The following is an 18,574-nucleotide window of genomic DNA, read 5'->3' on the forward strand; positions in this document are numbered from 1 at the left end:
TTCTGTAGACCAGGCTGGCTTTGACCAGTGCTTTTGCTCTGCGTCCTCATTGCTGGGATCACGTGTCTTATTGTTGCCCATCTCCACTACAAGGCTAGCCATTTGATAATTGATGAGGCTTATCTTTTTGCCCATAGATGGCCAGTGCCTGCACATAGTAGTTGTCCAGTGTTTGTCCAATGAAGATGGGCAAGTCCAAAAAGATCCTCTGCTTTCCCAGCTAGCTGCTATCTATCCCAACCTAACCTAACTCCATGTCTATTTTGTGAATCCTTTGAAAGTTTTCTTTAAATATCTACCTTTTCCATAAAAGCTACCCTGAAGACTTTGTAGTCCAGCCCATTCTAGAGTTTCTTTTATTTACTTTTTTTTTTTTGGACAGGGTCCTCATGTAGCCCAGGCTAGATTCAAACTTGCTGTAGCCAAGTATGGCCTTGAATTTCTGATCCTCCTGCCCACACCTCCCAAGTGCTGTAATTACAGGTGTTTGTCACCATGGTCAGCTTTAAGTCGACCATTTATTTCAGACAGGGGTCTCCCTATGTAACCCACGCTGGCCCCAAACATGCTACCTGTCCTCCAGTCTCAGCGGCCTGAGAACAGAGGCCCCTTGCGCCATCATGCAGAGCTTCTAGGAGATAGTGTCATGAGGGACTTTTTCTGATTTCTTTAGTCCCAAGGCATAAAACGCGGTCTCGCACACAGTAGGCAGCCGATAAATCTTGATTACGTCTGAACGGCCGAATGGGAAGGCATTCCACCCCGAAACAGGTTAAAGCCGGATGAGGAGCCCCGCCTTATGAATCATTCATGAATTGGGCCCGCCCACCCTGGAGGGGCGGGGGTGACGCGCGCGTTCACGCGGGCGGCCGGAGGTGCGTTCTGCGCAGGCGCCGAACGCCCGGTGTCTAGCTCGGCTTCCCAGGTGCGCGCGCGCGGGAGGGCGGCGGCGGCGGCGGCTCAGTGCGCAGGCGTCGCGAGTGTACTGCGCAGGCGTCAGTCTTGGGCGGGCTGAAAGCAGCTGAAGCGGCGGCCGAGTCGGAGGCTCCGGCACAGGGGCGGGAGCTGAGGCGGGAGCGGACCGGCTGGCGGGTTAGCGAAAGGCAGCGGTATGGTGGACTACCACGCGGCGAACCAGGCGTACCAGTACGGCCCGAGCAGCGGCGGCAATGGCGCGGGCGGCGGCGGCGGCATGGGCGACTACATGGCCCAGGAGGATGACTGGGACCGGGACCTGCTGTTGGACCCGGCCTGGGAGAAGCAGCAGCGCAAGGTGCGCGGGCCGGGCTGGGTGGCGTCCTGCGCGGTGGGGGGGGGCGGGAGGGGGGAGCGCGGGAGGGGGGGATCCTGAGAAACAATTGGCGGGCCCGGGAAGGGATTTGGAGTCCCGGAGAGGGATAGCAGAGGTTGAGGAAGCATTTGGCATTCTGGAGGAAAAAAAAAAAAAGAAAAGGTGGCGGCCAGGTATTAGACACGGGAAACCTGTCGAAGGCTGTGGAAGGCTGGGCGGGGAACTGGAGCAACCGAGATGATGATTCGTGAGGTTGAAAGAGAACTGGGTTTTAAGGCGGGATTGCAGGGTCAGAGATTGGAATTGCGGGAAGCCTGTGTGCGTGTGTGTGTGTGTGTGTGTGTGTGTGTGTTTTCTAGAGGAAATGAAGAGTCAGGAAAGGTAAAGAAGGGGGACTAAGGAGAGGATTGTGGAGTCTCGAGAGGGCTAGAAGGACCAGGGAGTCTGGCTAAGGATGTTGATGGTCTGCTGGGACCAGGGGTCTGAGAAGGGAGGTGGTTTTTTTTGTTTTTGAGGGGCCTAGGAGCAAGCTATTTGTGAATCGGGTGAGATTTACTGAGGGTGCCCTGTTGTAAAAGGAAAAGATGCTTGGACGATAAGGAGCCCAAGTGGAGTTGGTGGAGAGGCCCGGCAGGAATACCGAGGTGTTTGTGGGTGCTTTGAAGAAGGGAGAGGTGGTGAAGCAGGAGCGAGTTCCCGGGGCACGAGGGAAATGTAGTCCAGTAAGGGTAAGACTGGTAAAGACAGTGGGGGTTGGAATGGAGGACAGTGGAAGTCTGATTCTAAAGGCCCGGGGTCCGATGTAGAGCTTGAGGAAAATAGGGGCGTTAATTCTGTGAGGGGAGAGTGCGTGCTCAGGCCGGGGTGGTGATGTGTTGGGGGACTGTGATCTAATGTGGTCGAGAGGGAAGCTCTGATGAGAGAGGGTGTGAGTGTGTGCAGGAAGAGCTGAAGAAGGGTGTGTTGAGTGGGTGAGAATGTGGGGGGTGGTTCACAAGAGTGTGAAGCGGGTGGGAGGTAATTGAAATTAGAAGCAATTTAATGCATTCTAGAGGTCGAGACTTTCTTTGCAGATTTGTAACTTACCCTTGATCTCTTAGGGCAATGTCGTCTGTAAAATGGGAGGGATCAGAAGGGTGCTCGGTGACTCTGCAAGGGGATGTGCTTGAAGTTGGAGCCGGGAGCAGGCCCTGAGGATGTGGGAGAGAGCCGGTTTGGTGACATTTCCTAGACCACCCCCCCTCCCGCCCCAGGGGCAGACTCCAAGGAGTTGGTGCTCTGTGGCTGGGCCTAGTCATCCAGTCTGGAGGGGCAAGGGTGGAAGGATCTGTTGTGTTTGGGTTGCCTGAGGTGGGGCCTGGTGTCACCTTGGCTCAGTCATAACGGGTGGTGTAAGGGTGGTGTCTTAACACCTTTTTAACCTAAGAGTGGGTGTATTGGAAGGAAGGGGTTATCTAGTCTGGATCCCAACAATAATTTATTGCCGAAGGCCATGCCAGATTGGAAAAGGTTGAAAGTTGCCAAAAGACTTGGAAAGTTGGAAGGAAACTGGATCACAGCATCGATTTTGAGAACGTCTTGGATCTTTCTTTTCTAATGTTTAGGAAAATGTGCCACACACACACACACACACACACACACACACACACACACACACACACCCTGTTTTCCTTAGATGATTGGAGTGGGGCAGCCTCCTTTCACATCTTTTGCCAACCTCTGGTGCCTCCATTTTTCTATCCCACTCTTCAAGGAGCAAGGGTGTATGCTTAAGAGCCTGCATGGTGAGGCTGGTGTGCATTCAGGCCCTGGCAGGAACCAGAACACACCAGAACCCGTTGCTAGGCTCCTTCCTGGTTCCTTCCTTTCCATCCAGGAAAGGTTGAGGACCGGGGTGGCTTGTAGTGTCCTCTGACTGCAGTTGCTTCCCTGGCTCTGTAAGGGCCTGGCTCTAATGCGCTTGCTTTATAACCCACTCCAGCAAATATTTACACTTAGCTGTCCTTTAGGGGAAAAGTATTGCTTCACCTCTGCTCCCTGTCCTGCATAGTGCTGTGGGGGAAGGAGTCATGAAAAGAATATATCAGGTGCTTTTTCTCCTTGCAAGAACTCCCAACTCAACCCCCACAGGATGGCTAGGACTTTCCTCTTCTGTTTTAGGGCTGTACCTTTCCCATGTTCCAGTGCAACTTTTGTGAACATGAATGACAGGTTGCCTTTCCTGCCTCTCCAAGGCAGGTAGGTCCTCATGGCACAAGGAGAGTGACAATCTTGGACATACCTGTTCACACACTCTGAAATTATGTGGCCAGAACGGCTAAAGCAGAAGGTGGCCCAAGTCAAGAATGTGTCTGTTCCTTACCTGGAAGCCCTTTGCTCTGAATTCTAGGGGCCCCTATATACAAGGTATTATCAGTATGGAGGTTATGCAACAGGTGTTCCTTGGGGCAGCCTTGAACGCTATGGGAGGATGGGGGGCTGATCTAGTCTTTAAAAGGTTTTAGTATTACTGTTTTAGGTTTTAGTCTAGGTTTATATCCAGGCTGTCCCTGAATCCCTGCGCCTCAGTCTCCTGAATAGCTTGGAACTACTGACCTGTAAGCAAACTCTTGAGCAATTAAGAGTCCCTAGTTCCCTTTCCTAGTTTGTCCCATCCAAGTACTAATCAGACCCGACCCTTAGGATGGTGTGGCTGTAGACCACTTTCCTAAAGTGGCTTCGGTAACATCCCCCGCTCCTGTGGAGGGGTGGGTTCTCTTGAGAGTTACCCCCAAACCTCTTCACAGCAAGAGGAAACGCCTTGTTCTGAGCTTGAGTGTTCATTGGCACGCCATTGTTTACGGATCTGGGGGTTAGACCCTGACCTTTGTCTCAGCCTGTGTTAAATGTGAGTTAATTATTTGAAAGTTCTGATAGTGTTTTGTTTTCTGTAAGTCACCCCCCCACCCCGTGTGTGCGTGTGCGCATTTTTATTTTGGACCCCAAAGTAGCCATCTGGTATTTCGCTCCATTACTCAAATTGCACCTCTCTAAGGAGCTGGCTAAGACTAACAGCTCCTTAGCAGCTTTCAAAATTGAATAACATACTTACCAGAAAAAAAAAAAAGGTAACCAAACTGTATTGTCCTCTGGAAACAAGAGTATATGAGCTGGATGAGTATATGCTGTGTACCCTCTTGGGAGAAGAGAGGAGGAAACACCTCAGCCGTCAGTATCCTGTTCCTTCGACCCTCCTGGAAAATGTGTGTTCTCCTGTAAGCCCAGCACTCAGGATCTTGAGTCAGGCAGATCTTAAGTTCAGGGCTTGCCAGCATAGGCAGTATGGCATGACCCTAGTTCAAAAAGCAAGAAAAAGAAACGAAAAGTTGCTGGAAGGGTAGGCTTCTTCACACTTAATTGAGAGTTGAGATCTGGTTGTGGCCCTGGAGTGGCATCTATCACTTCACCTAATCCTAGGCAGTCTAGGGTGTGGACTAGGGGTTGTCTTTTTACCGTTTGCAACACCCTCTCTGGTTCCAGCTTTTGAGACCAACTGGGAGGCTTCTTTGGCAGCAGGAACTGACTCATTCTCCAGTTAGAAGTCATACTAAAAGCTTTCATTTAGTGGCAGCCAATTGCTTGGCCTTGCGGGGAAAGTTGGGTGAAAGTGTTAGAAAAAACAACCCAGGAGAGTACAACACACAGCACATGCTTGTAATCTCAGCATTTGGAATGCTGAGGCAGGAGGATCATTGAGAGTTGGAGTGACCTAACGTATTCAAGCAAGCCTGGGTGGTTTAGTAAGACTCTAGCTGGGCATGGTGGCACAACATTTGTAATATCAGCTCACTGGAGGCAGAGTCAGGAGGATTATAAATTAATTCATGGCCAGTCTACATAAGGGTTTCAGGCCTGTTAGGGCTACATAGCAAGACCCTGTCTTTAAAAAACAACAAAAAAAAAAACCAAACAAACAGAAAAACAGCAACAAAAGGTCCACCAGGAAGTGAGGCTGTGATACTTTGTCTTCCTATCCAAGGGAGAGGCTAGCAGGGAGATCAGTTAAAATACAGTCTCACATTCAACATATTCATTCACTTTATCACCCGGCCAGGGGAGCAGGGCCTAGTCTTGGATTCCAAGTCTAAACCTAACAGGCAGGTAAGGAGAGTACTGCCATTTCAACATACACTCAACTCATGGCCAACTTTGGCCAGAGAGCAGCTTTTTTTTTTTTTTTTTTGGTTTTTTGAGACAGGGTTTCTCTGTGTAGCTTTGGCGCCTTTCCTGGATCTCGCTCTGTAGACCAGGCTGGCCTCGAACTCACAGAGATCCGCCTGCCTCTGCCTCCTGAGAGCAGACATCTAGCGGCCTTTCCAGAGTTAAGTGAGTGCCTAGTACAGGTTATCTGGCAGTGCTGTCTAGCAGATGACAGCCAAGAGGAGGGAGCCAAGAAAGCATCAGTTTGGGAAGGCCCAAGGAAATTGAGGCTGTTGAGATGAACGCTCTAGGCTTTTGCCATCTGATTTATAGTGTGCTGGGAATTGCACAAGCCTTTGACCAGATATTAGACAAAAAAAATTGCCTTGCTGCTGCTGCTGCTGGCATGTTGAAGGGGAGAGCATGAGCCAACAGCTGTTTGCTGTAGTCCCACTTAGTCATTCAGGTTTTCTGAATAGCCAGAATATCAAGATGCTGATCTCCCGGCACTGCTTGCATGTCCTAGCTCAGTGTCCACCTGCTTATCCTTATTTCCTTAGGTCTCCATGTCCCTGTTCTCAGGATTCAGCTTCTTTCCATCAGTTTCCTTCCGTTGCCTTTATTTATGTGTTTAGTTTTACAGAATAACAAAAACACTCATGTTACTTTGTTAAAGACTTTTTTTTTCTCCCTTTCTCATGGAAATGAGAGGCTAGTGATAACAGCAAGTTGACAATTCAATGGCTAAGGTAACTGAAACACTGACCTAGTAAAGTGGAGATGAAAGCAGATCCACAGCCATCTTCCCTGAACTAGTGAAAGAAGTCTTTATTTTCGGGGTAGTTTGAGAACTCAAGATCAGTCCCTTAGTTTGGTTGAAACATCAAAGAAGAGTTAGAAGGAAATGTAGTTACAGTGTTGGCAATGGAGGCGGCGTTGTTATAAAGTATCTCAAAGTGGCAAAACAGCACTTAACACTTCTTCAAGAAGGTTCACGAGTAACATTTTAGCCCATTGTTCAGGTATCGGGTGTCTAAATTCAATGAATCAAAGAGAAACAATATTTTTCAGTTGTAGCCTCTTTTTAAAAGAGGATTTGCGGCAGATCTTCCCAGAGGGAGGGGCTCTATGGCAGAAAGTGCCATCTCTGTATAGATGAACTAACCCAGAGCCCTGATCTGAGTGCTTGGGGAGTGTTAGCCCGAGAGTAATCTCCCTGGGATTAGAAAACTCCCTGTGTTTATTTTGATGCTATACACCCCCCCCCTTTTGTTTGTTTTTTTCACATCCTTCTCTTGTAAACAGCAGAGGCAGTAACTTGGGTTGTCCACAGAAAGTCCTCAGAAGCTGGTTGATGGAGCTTGGTCGACTTTTTAGTTTGAGCCACAGTTGCTGGGGAGGCCCATGGCCTTTTCCTTAGCTATGATGTATTGAAGTGTTACCTGAAAGGCTACTGACTGACCTGACTGGGGACTTGCTATTAACACCTGTTGTGCTTGCTCCTGTATTCTTGGAATGACCTTTCCCACCCACACATCCCCCCACGGACTGACCCAGATAGTCTCTGCACTTATCTCAGTCTCCTAAACACTTCCATACCCATCTTTACCTTATGGACTTAATAAATATTTTAAAGTCAACTTGAACTTTTTTAGGTTTTAAAAATAAATTGAGCTGGTTAGTGGTGGCATATGCCTTTAACCCCAGTACTTGGGAGGTAGAGGCAAGTGGATCTCTGAGTTCGAGGACAGCCTGGTCTACAAAGCAAGTTCCAGGACAGCCAGGGCTACACAGAGAAACCTAAATAGATAAAATAAAAAAATAAAAATAAATTGAAAACTGGAAGTGACGGCGCATGCCTATAATCCCAGTACTTGGGAGATGGAGGCAGAGGGAGAGAGAGTTGAGCTTATGACCAGCCTGGGCTACATGAGACACTTTTCATTTTCTTGAGACAGGGTCTAACTATGCAGCCCCAGGTGGGCTGGAATTCACAGAGATCCACCTGTCTCTGCTCCGTGAGTGCTGGGATTAAAGGTGTACACCACCATACTTGGGATAAACCCCTTTCTTAAAAGGGAAATAGTATGCTGCCTGACAGATTTGGATTCCCTAGCCATAAATAAAAGGAAACTGTAAAAATAAATTCATAGAGAACAAAAGAATGTTAGGTTCCAGTGGGGGTCCTATTCCTGCCTGAGGCTCTGGCTCCAGGCCAGCTCCCTTTGTTCAGAGGGTGTTACATGCTAGCAGGTATTAAACCCATATGGCAAGAGACCTTTTCTGAAGTCACCAGTTAACCTCCGTGTGGTTCAAGGCTGCACAGAGGATGTGGACAATCTTGAACATCCCTGTATGCCTGCTGCACTTGGAAAAACTTTATCTCATCTGACCCCAGAAGCATTTCTGGAAGTGGGTAGAGCAGTGACTCATCCAGGAATACTCAGTCCCTTGAATGACCCACCAGATTTGCTCAGGATTGTGTGATCCTTGATTCATCCTTGCTCAACTCCCTTTCCATTTTTGTTTTCTGTTTTTCTTTTTGAGACAGGCTCTGATGTAGCCCAGGGTGTCTCAAATTCAATATGTAGCTGAAAATGAACTCAGAGTGATTTCTCCTGTCTGCCTCCCTCCCTGGTGCTGGTATTAGAGGCACGTGCTGCTGCTATGCCCAGTTTATGCCACGCTGGGACTGGAACCCAGGACATTGTGCTTATCAAACAAATTTGCTACCACTAAATTCCATCTCTAGGCCCCCTTCTCGTCTTTTGAGATAGAGTTACGATGTGTAAACTGGGATGGCCTCAAACTGGCTATTCTGTATCTGCTGAGATTACAGACCATATTATAAATATAAGAATGTGAGTTGTCTGGGGGCTGGAAAGATGGCTCAGTGGTTAGGAACACTGGCTGTTCTTTCAGAGGACCCAGGTTCAAGTCCCAGCACCGGCATGGCGCTCACAACTGTCTGTAATTCCAGTTCCAGGGCCTCTGATACCCTCACACAGACATACATGCAGGCAAAACACCAATGAACATTAAAAAAGGAGAAGAATGTGAGTTGTCACTTGCTCCACACGTAGCTTTTCTTCAAGGCTCCAGTTTTTTAGACCTACACACTGGAAGCCTGGCCACTACAATGAGTAAAACATACTACTGTCCGTCCCATCTGAAAGGGAAATGGTGCTCTCCTGTGGAGTTAAAAGCTTACTAAATGTTTGTCTTCCAAATATCTGAGCAGAACAGATTCTTTGTCTTCTAGTAGAACCACAGACTTGGGGCAGTAGTAGCTGGAAGTGGCAGTTACTGCCCTACGGAACACAGTGAAATCATCTGGGAAATGTCCTTGTGACGGGGTCGCAGTGAGCGGACGGGCTGCTGGAACACCAGCAGTACAATAGCATTTGTGTCTTTGCTTCAGACGGAAAGAAAGGCGACATTGTGGTTTGTTTTATGCTTTTTAAAGTTCTTCCCTCAAAGGTGTGGAGCTGAGTGATGTCTGTCACTGGCTTTCTAGTGGGTTTTCTTTCTGAGTGGGTGGATTGTAGGCAACCAGTCTTAATCCTTCTCCCAAATCCCACACACACAAGGTGCAGAGTTTCTCTAGAATGCAGCTTTAAAAATGTCTCTACCAGCGGAGCGAGGGACAACAACTAGTGAAATGATGTGTCCCTCGCTCCCCGCCATGGTAGAGGAAGCCATGAGGTTAGACAACATCATGGAAGGAAGCTTGCAAAAGTGAGTCAGCATCCAGCCATGGCCAGTGCGGGCGGCGGACAGGGTTGCTTGAGGGTGTGTCACAGGCAGGAAGAGAGGAGTTGTGGGACTTCTTTCTGTTCAGGTATCGGAATGATAGGCCAAGGGCAGTGCTGGAAACTAGTGTCATCAAGGAGGGGTGTGTGTGTGTGTGTGTGTGTGTGTGTGTGTGTGTGTGTGTGTGTGTGTGTAAGATTAGCACATTAAGCACATTAGCACTCTGACTAAGTCTGACTGGTGTGAATAGAAGGTATTTAATTGCTCTCACCATGGAAACTCCGTCTGCTTACTATTTGGGAGAGTGCCGCACCCAACCCAGGGGCCCTGGGCAGAAAAGATACACTAGGTGGTCTCACAGGAAAATGCCACATGGCTTGCACAGTGGCCATGCCCAGTAGGGGCATGAGTGACTGTTCCCTGACAAGAAGAGAAGGTAGGCCGCCTACTTTGTTGATAGGGTGTGCACAGCAGCTGGTGGCTTCGCAGCCACTCCAGGGTCTGCAGGGTTTTTCTCTAGGCATTTAGAGTTGGAATTCCAGCTATGTGGCCTTTGTTGTTTGAGTAGTGTGTGTCGGACCCAGGACCTCACACATGTTAGGCCACTGCTCTGCCTGCGCCACCCCCACCCCAGCCTGTGTGTCTTCTTCTTTTCCTGCTTTCACAAACACAAATTAAAAACTTAAAGTTCCCGTCAAACTCCAAGAGCAAATAAAGAGCACCATTAAAAAAACAAGCTCCACATCCGTCCGGCTCTGAGAATGCCCCCTCCTTCCCTTTAAGACACATGGCTCATTAAACTCCTGATGAAACTTGAATACTGAGAAGGCTGCTCTGGCTGTTGCCGACATGGCTTGCTTTGGGAAGGGTCGGGTTCTCTTTGTTGTTCTTTTTTCCTTTCCTTTCTTTTTTTAAACTTTAAGACTTAACATGATCTTCTAGTTTGGGCCTATGAAGTAAACCCAGTTTCAAAATTCAAAATGTCTGGGAGCAGTGACTTGCCAGGCTGGTTCAAGGGCAGTCTGATGAATTGGCCCTTCTTACAGGCTGTCTGTGAACCAGTCATGATTCAGAGTTTCAAGTCCTGGAAGGTATCCAGACAGTAAACATCACCAGGATTGTGAGGCAGTTACTTTTTTTTTTTTTGGATCATTTGAGCTGTGCTGCCAAGACTGTGGTAGATTTGACTTTCTGTAAAACAGAATGGTCTGTATCAAGATGTCTTTCTCAGAGATGTTGGCTTTAGTCACCCAGCCCTGTGGCTCTTGGTGGGGTGGTCAGGAAATACCTACATCAGTGAGGAGAGGGCCTTCTTAACTACTTCTCCCTGGCCCCCTTTTCAGACAGGCTCTCACTGTGTAGTCCTGACTATTCTGGAACTCACTATGTGGACCAGGCTGACAAAAAACTCAGAAATCTGTCTGCCCCTGCTTCCAAAGTGTTTGAGGTTAAAGATGTGAGGGAACCCTCCAACACATCTGCCTTGGCCACTTCTTAAGACTTACGTGTGAGTGAGTGTGTGTGTGTGTGTGTGTGTGTGTGTGTGTGTGTGTGTGTGTACACTAGAGATTAGATCCAGGGCCTCATGGATGTTTGCAGACTGCCACTGTGCCACATCTCTGGCATGTCAGCCTCTCTTCCTCGCTTTGAGAAAGGGTCTTGTACAAAACCCTGACTGATCAGTTACTGCAAAGTCCACTGGCCTAACTCTTGGCAGTCCTTCTGCCTTATCTTCCTACATGCTGGGATTATAGGCCACCATGCCCAACTTCTATAACTCAGTGATGGCGGGGTGTGGGGGGGGTCAACTGATGGAAGAAAATTCAATCCATTGAGAACTATGAACAGTATCTGGATGATTGGTTAATGGATCTTGGCTCAAAATTGAGGGAAGTGTGAAAGAGACACTTGGCTTCTGCTGCCACACAGGGAGCGAGCTTTGACTGGAAGGGTAGAAAACTGGTATTCCCTGAGCTGCCACCTTCAACTCGAGAGGATTCTGGACCTTTTTGATAAACAAGCCCAAGGCAGTCTTTGCCAAATACGGCCTGTTCTGTAGGGTTAGCTTAGGAGACAACTTTCTTGCCTAAAAATAAATGCCTGTTCCTATCAAACATTCCAAGCATAGTTGAAACATGAGATTTCTGAGGAATAGCAGTTCAGGCTCTAATGGGTTCAATTTTCAAGAGTCCAAGGCCTTTGGGGACTGCTTTGGGATTGGTCTGTGACCACTAAGGAAGTCAAAAGACCAAATGCAGACCATTCTCCACCTCATTCTCTATGTTCTTAATCGCCTTGGAGGTTGATGGAGAAGGGTTCTAAGTTCTAAGCAAGTAAATAAATAAGGTAAGGGCCTGGGGATATGGATCAGTTAGCAAAGTGCTTGCTGCACAAGTGTGAGGATCTGATTTAGCACCCATGTAAAAGCCAGCAGTGGTAACACATGTAACCTGTAACCACAAGACACAGGTGCACAGGGAGACAGATTCTAGGGGCTTACTGGCTAGCTGGTGTAGTCAAATCCATGGGTTCCAGGTTCACACCCTGTCTCAAAAATAAGACTGGAGAGATAACTTGGTAGTTAAGAGCGTGTACTTGTCTAGTAGAGGACCAGGGTTCCATTCCCAGCACTCACTTAGCAGTTCCAAACTGCCTGTAACTCCAGTTCCATGGAGCTCAACACAACCTCTTCTGGCCTCTGGCCACTCAGAGACATGTGGTGAATACAAACTAACTCTCTCTCTCTCTCTCTCTCTCTCTCTCTCTCTCTCTCTCTCTCTCTCTCTCTCTCTCTCACACACACACACACACACACACACACACACACACACACACACAAGAAATGCTCAGAAAAACAGGCAGAGAAGAAATTGAGGAAGACAGCACAGTGTCAGCCTCTGACCTCCACATTTGCTGCACAGGTTAGCATGAACACACATGTAACTACATACACAGAATAAACAAGGTGACTTCAGGTAGGATTGTGTGCTATAAACTAATGGCAGCTAACATTTTACTTTGGTACACTGTGGACTGACGGCACATAATCCTCTGAAGTAGATTTTATCCTCATAGCACATACGCAGCAGTGGACCTATGGATTGGGCTGAGTGACATATGTCTTTAATCCAAGCACCGAGGATTCTGAGGCAGAAGAATCAATCATAAGTTCAAGGCCAGCCTAGACTAAGAGAAACTGTCAAAAAAGGAAATGAAAATGATTGTGTTTAGCTCAAGTAAACTGTAACATTAAGGAAAGTGTCCATGGAGGTCTAAGCCTGGTGTAGCCCAGTTTTGAGCAAAGATGTGGCTGGCTCTCTGGGTCATGGGTTATACTCTTGTTACTAAACTCTACTGTCGACTATAGATTGGGAATAGCTCTAGAGGAGGGTGGTAAGGACAGGTGCTGCTTTCACTGGAGAGCTGGAGGAAGGTCTCTGAAGAGGACGTTTTAGCTGTTCCCTCCAGTGGGAGCCGCCAGGAGAGGAGGAAGTCCAGGGTGCTAGAGTCGTCTTGAGCATGGCAGATGTCAGAGCTTTGTCCTGAAGTACTGATAAGGTGGAGAACTTGGGCATTGCAGCCTTTTCCTCCTGAACTCCCTGGACAAGCCAAACCAGAACTGACTTCTGAAGCGGGAACCCCCAAACTGCAAGGCAGTAAAGTGAACAAAGGCTTCAATTATATCTGTGATCACTGCTGCAGTAGACACCTGTGTGTAGTTGAGGCCTGGGTGACTTTGGAGTCTGGAGTTTTATAGCTCTGTGTGCTTATTTGCTTTGTAGTATAACTCTCTGCCCCTAACTTCTACCACGTGAACAGGTCCAACCCCCTTCCCATCAAGAGGCCATTTATACCTAGTTAGATGCCACAAAGCATCGTTTCCTCCCTAAAGTCTTCAGTCTGTCTTTGAAGCCTGAAGCCTATTTGTTTGTTGTTACTTCTATTGGCTTTTTTGAGTCAGGGTCTCACTGTGTCATCCACTCTTGCCTTCACATCTCAACTGCTAGGAATCAGACATAAGTCACCTTCTCTGTCAGAAGTCTGTTTTTTGTTTTGTTTTTTTGTTTTTCCAGGCAGAGTTTCTCTGTGTAGCCCTGGCTGTCCTGGAAATAGCCACCCCCCCCACCCTCCACCCCCCCACCCCCGTGATCCCCATGGAGTCTAAGGATCAGGTCATCAAGCTTGGTAACACTTTACCAATCTTGCAAGTCCGTGGAGCCTCATTTTTTAAGAGAGCTCTTCTAGGCCATCTTCTCTGTAAAACCCGTCTTTGGTTCAGCAGGCTCTAGGGCTCCTCTAATTCACAGGAGACAGACTTAGGTGATCCCATCTTAGCATTTTGCTTTTATGTGCTGTTGGAAGCCAGCATAGGGCCATGTAGACTCTCTGGGTCCATGGCTCCATATTTAAAGGCTCAGCTTGTCTGGCTGGTTGTGTAGCTTTTACTCTGGGGCGAGGAGCAAAGAGCTTGGGCTCTTGGTGAACACACTCACTGTACCAGAGGGAGAAGGTAAGTTCTGGATACTCTGTGAACATGGGTTTGGATTTGCCCTGCCCTCCGGAGAGAGCCTACAGCAAACATCTCCCTGTCAACAGAAGCCAAAGGAGTGGTCAAGTCTGAAGGTGTCTTAGTGGCTTAGGCAGCCAGCTGCTTCAGGCAGAAAGAAGATGGTGCAGTTCTTGCTCTGTTGGCAGAGTACCCATGTGACTTGTTAAATCTTTTAGTAGCTGTATGAGAGAGTAGATGAGAGGGGGAGAGAGAGAGAGGGAGAGTTTATTTTCATCCCTTCAAATGTGAAAATAAAATTTCCTCTTGGTAAAATTGGTTCAGAGTGGGCAAAAGGGATATGGCAAATAGTAAGTGTGTCTGAGTCCATTGTGTGCTCCCCTTAGTGCATGCTACAGCTACAGTTTCCATGGTGGGTGGCTTATTACACATTTATGCTGGCTGAGCCTGCTCCAGGTTACTATTGCAGGTAGAAAAGTCTTTTTTTTTTGAGGGGATGGAAAACTGTGTTTCCATTATACTCTAAAGTGAAGGAAGGCTTTTTGAAAGTGGCCACTTAGGTAGCAAAAAGAGGGGCCACTGACTATAGAGTAGGTCTGCATTTTATAGCCAACCAGCTTCTTGTGTAACTTGAGTTGGGGCTTCATGGGCCCTGGAGTCCAGTACTCAGGTAGAAACATGACCGCCAGGGCTGAACAACAGCCCTTGCTGGGCCTCTCTGCTGAGTGGAGCTCCATACAGAGCCTTTGGGGGATGAAAGAAACCGGAGACCCAGCCCATGCTCTCCAGGAGCTCCCGGTGTAGCTGGGGAGAGAGCGAAGCTACAGGAGACCACAGAAGGCCACTTAACCGCACACCGACAAGCTCACAGCACTCTAGCTGTCCTGGGAAAGGAAAGGGGTGACTAAGGGCAGGTGGGGTCAGTCATGGAAGCTTTCATAAAGGAGGTGAGTGTGCGGGGGTGGGGGCGTACCACAGCTTGGGGCAAATGTTGGAGGATCCCTCCTGCGTAGCTGCCTCTTTCAAACAGTGCTTCTCCTGATGAACGTTGTCTTTGGAGGAGCTCCAGGTATTAGGGTGCGGTGCCACGCTTGCTTTAGCTCAGCTGTGTTTGGAAGTCTCTGACTAGCAAGACCGTCGGCTCTGAATTCAAGTCCATGGGGGGTTCTCTTACTTTTCAGGTGGAGTGTTATATAGGTGGCCAGACTCAGGTAGGAATCTGCTCTGACTGCCTTTGTTTTTAGACAGCTAGCCTGACCTGATTCTGGAATCCACTATGTAGTTGGGGCTGGCTTCAAACTTGTAGCAGTCATCCTTCACAGGTTTCAGCGAAGCCGGGCAAGATGATGAACACGTGTGATCCTGGTGCTTAGGAGGTGAATGAAGATTAGTAGAATTTCATGGTTATCCTCGGCTTCATAGTGAGGCCACTATAGTGAGTTTGGACTACATGAGACACTATCTCAGAAAAATTAAAAACAAAACAGGGAGCCAGGCAGTGGTGGTGCACACCTTTAATCCTAGCACTCAGGAGACAGAGGCAGGTGGATCTCTGAGTTCAAGGCCCAGCCTGGTCTACAGAGCGAGTTCCAGGACAGCCAGGGCTCCATAGAGAAACCCTGTCTTGATAACAAAAAAAGAAAGAAAAAAAAAAAAAACTCATTTAGTTGCTCATGGCTAAATGTGTGACTCAGATACTGCAGTGCCCTTGATGAGCTCTTATAAACTCACATCTTTAGGCTGTGTTCTGGCCCAGTGTGAGATAAGGCCAGTGTCACTAGCTGTCCCTTTGTCCAAGTACCAGATTCCCCGTACAGATGATGCAGGAAACCCATATTTCAGCTCCACTCAAGCCAGGAGGGCTGCGGTTAGCCAGTAGCACTCTGTCTCCTTCTCTTCCTCTACCTAGGATTAGTAGGTTTATTGTAGAGCAGTCCAGCAGGGGTGAGGAAGATACCAGGTGCCACCTGCTTTGAGATAGTCTCTGTAGCTACTGCCACTGGGTCCAGAGCGTGGATTGGAGGCTCTTCCACATAGCCAGTTTCTGTTTCCGCCTATTCAGGCATCTGGTTGAAGCTGCCTAGCAGTCTTTATGAGGTACTCCTTGTCCCCTTCAATGAAAGACAGAGAAGTTAGGGAGGTGATTATTCTATCAAAAATGCTTGTAGTTGGAGAATGTATTGTTTAGCTCCCATTTTGAAAGAAGTTCCTGGGGTGTAAGTTGCAATATACTCTTACATGAGCCAGGAGTGAGGCAGAGGTGCAGGGCGGGGGGTGGGGTGTCCCAAATTCAAGGCTAGCCAAGAAGAAATATTTATTGAATGGACCCAGGCTCCTGTGGGGATGTTAGTTGCTAACTCCCAGTTCCTCAACTAGATATAAGAGGCAGTTCAGATGGCACCTGGATTCAAGCTATCTCCTGGCCCCACAGTATTTACATCCTGGGAGGCAGCAATGAGGTGAACCCTCCTTTGGGGGAGGGCACGTCTCACATACCAGTCCACACTGCATCCTGGCATCCAGGCAGGAGGCAGTGAAAAATTTGGGTGGGAGGGGGCTGCTTCAGAGCTGTTCTGGTGGGAAGAAGTCAGATCTGGACTCCACACCCACTCCTGCTACTTGCCCTTGGGCGGAGATCAGATGTTAAGCTTCAGTGTAGGAAAGGGGAACCCTTTACCTCAGGGGAGTCTGAGGATTAAGCAGGATAAATAGTGATCAAGAACCAGGTTGTAAGTGCTTCATCCTGCATCCAGGTAGTGTCTGCTGTTCTGGCCCCTCTGCAAAGGGGTTAAAAGTGCTGTTGAAATGCACAACACAGTGGGAAACCCAGCATCACCCCCTTTCCTTAGTTTTCCCCCAGGAAGCTCTAGAGCCTAAAACCCTTCTAGCGACTACAAATGAGCACCCTCCATCAAGTGGTGACATACCGGGCTGCAAGTGACACAGCCTAGCCCTCTCCTTGTCCTCTGTTCATCTGGGCCTCATTATCTAGGAGGTGGCTGCTTATTTCAGATTCTGAAGTCCTGAACAGTTTTGTGTCTGGATGAACTACAGACAGTCCCAGCAAGACTCCTCCATGACCAGTGCAGCTTGCCAAGTTTGCTGTCAACTGAGTCTCTTTCCCCAGGTTCTCCTCCTGTTCCATTCCTCTAAAGAAAACGTGTGTGTGTGTGTGTGTGTGTGTGTGTGTGTGTGTGTGTGTGTGTGTGTGTGTGTGTGTGTGTGTATCCTACGACCTCAGGTTAGAAACAAACCCCCATCCCCACCCCCTTGTAGTCAGCAGCAATTTCTTCTAAGGGATGTTGAAACAGGAAGGCTTCCCACTGATAACCCCCCAAATAACTGCCCAGAAAGGTTGGCACACAGGAGCCTACGCCCAGATATCAACCCTAAGTAAGGGACTCTAGAGGGCCTAGTAGAACTGTGCCCCTCCTCAGCCTTTCCCCCCAGTGAGAAACTTCTCACGCCTGCTGCTCATCTCCTTTCCTCCTTCCTCCCAGCCCCCCTTTTCCTGGGGTCACTTCCTGATGCCATTCCTCAACTTAGCCCCTATCCCCCCCAAAAGCAATCAAATCCACAACCTAATAAGGCAAAAGAATGAGGAGAATGTCCGCCTCCCAGCCTCTCCCCTAACAGGGTGCAGGCCCACAGCAAATTTGGAAAATGTTACAGCAGAGTGACAACTGACTGAGGGCTGGGGGTGTGGGGGTGGCGCTACAGGCACAGCCATTCTCAGGAGCTCCTATTGTTGGCAGCAGACTGGACCCGGAGGGAGGGAGGGCCACCCTGCTCGCACTTTCCAAATCAGGCTGTTGACACTCCTTTAGCACAAAAAAGTCTATGGAAAGTAGCAGCCTGAGTCAGCTGCACCTCCAGTGGCGGGGTCTGCACATCAGAACACTAAGTGCAGACTTAGAAGTGCAGCGGGAGCGAGCATGCCCACTGCATGAGGGACCTGCAGATCCAAACACTTCTGGCCTCTAAGATGAGTGGTTTTCTTACCCTTTACTGTGCCAGGGCTAAATTATCGTCAGCGTTAATTAAAACTTGTTAACGTTTAGAGTGGGGCCCTTCAGAAATCTGTCACCTCTTCTGCATCATTATCCCAGGCAAGTCAAACCTTCCTGAAACTGGATCCATTTTGGACTGGGGAGAGGGAGGACCAAGCCTCTTTGTGGCAGGATCCCTTGGGGAGGGGCTCCTCGGGCCAGAGCAGCTTGTTTGGAGAGGTCAAGCTTCTAATTACCTTGGACTGGGGTGGGGGAGGAGAAGGAACCAGCATAGGGATATGCCAGCTCTTTTCACATTGCTAATTACAGCAAGCATGAGGTCATCCGTAAATATATCTAATTCTTCAGCTTGTAATTAAGGTGCTCATTAAAAGTGCGGGGAAATTTTGTGTGTGTGTGTGGGTTTTTTTTTTTTTTTATTTATTTAAAGGGAAAAACACAAAAAGTCTTTGTTTTACCCTGACAGGATGGCTTAGTTCAGGCAAGGGACTGAGGCACAGGGTTGGTTTCCTGTCTTCAGAGCCTTTGCAGGAAACTCAGTGTGAACAATATTAGTGACCCTTGCCAAGGACCCAAAACCTGGATGATATCATTGTTCTAGGTTGTCACCACCAAACGTCTGGCCTGGGGTGGGGTGTGTGTCTGTGTCTGTGTGTGGCAGAGGCAGGCAGATCTCTTTAAGTTTGAGGCCAGCCTGGTCTACAGAGCAAGTTCCAGGACAGCCAGGGCTACACGGAGAAACCCTGTCTCCAAAAACAAAAAACTAACACCCCCAGACAAAAAGACCAAAAAAAAAAAAAAAAAAAAAAGATTCAGTTTTTCTAAGTTAACAGA

At 48.4% G+C, this 18,574-nt stretch overlaps 1 protein-coding gene across 5 annotated transcripts in view; it reads left to right on the forward strand.

Annotated features, from left to right (window-relative positions):
• The first annotated feature begins 980 nt into the window (after positions 1 to 980).
• The window catches only part of Actn4 (actinin alpha 4), a 69,269-nt gene continuing 51,675 nt past the window's right edge, over positions 981 to 18,574 (forward strand). For 2 of the 5 annotated variants that reach the window (XM_052760557.1, XM_052760552.1), the window contains exon 1: positions 981 to 1,273. In XM_052760557.1, the coding sequence (XP_052616517.1) occupies positions 1,112 to 1,273 (162 nt within the window). In that variant the 5' untranslated portion in view covers positions 981 to 1,111. The remainder of the gene's footprint in view (positions 1,274 to 18,574) is intronic. The other 3 variants (XM_052760556.1, XM_052760551.1, XM_052760553.1) reach the window with 2 other exon arrangements.

Source organism: Peromyscus californicus, unplaced genomic scaffold (assembly GCF_007827085.1).
Source record: "Peromyscus californicus insignis strain IS unplaced genomic scaffold, ASM782708v3 Scaffold_4__1_contigs__length_199733344, whole genome shotgun sequence".
NCBI lineage: Eukaryota > Metazoa > Chordata > Mammalia > Rodentia > Cricetidae > Peromyscus > Peromyscus californicus.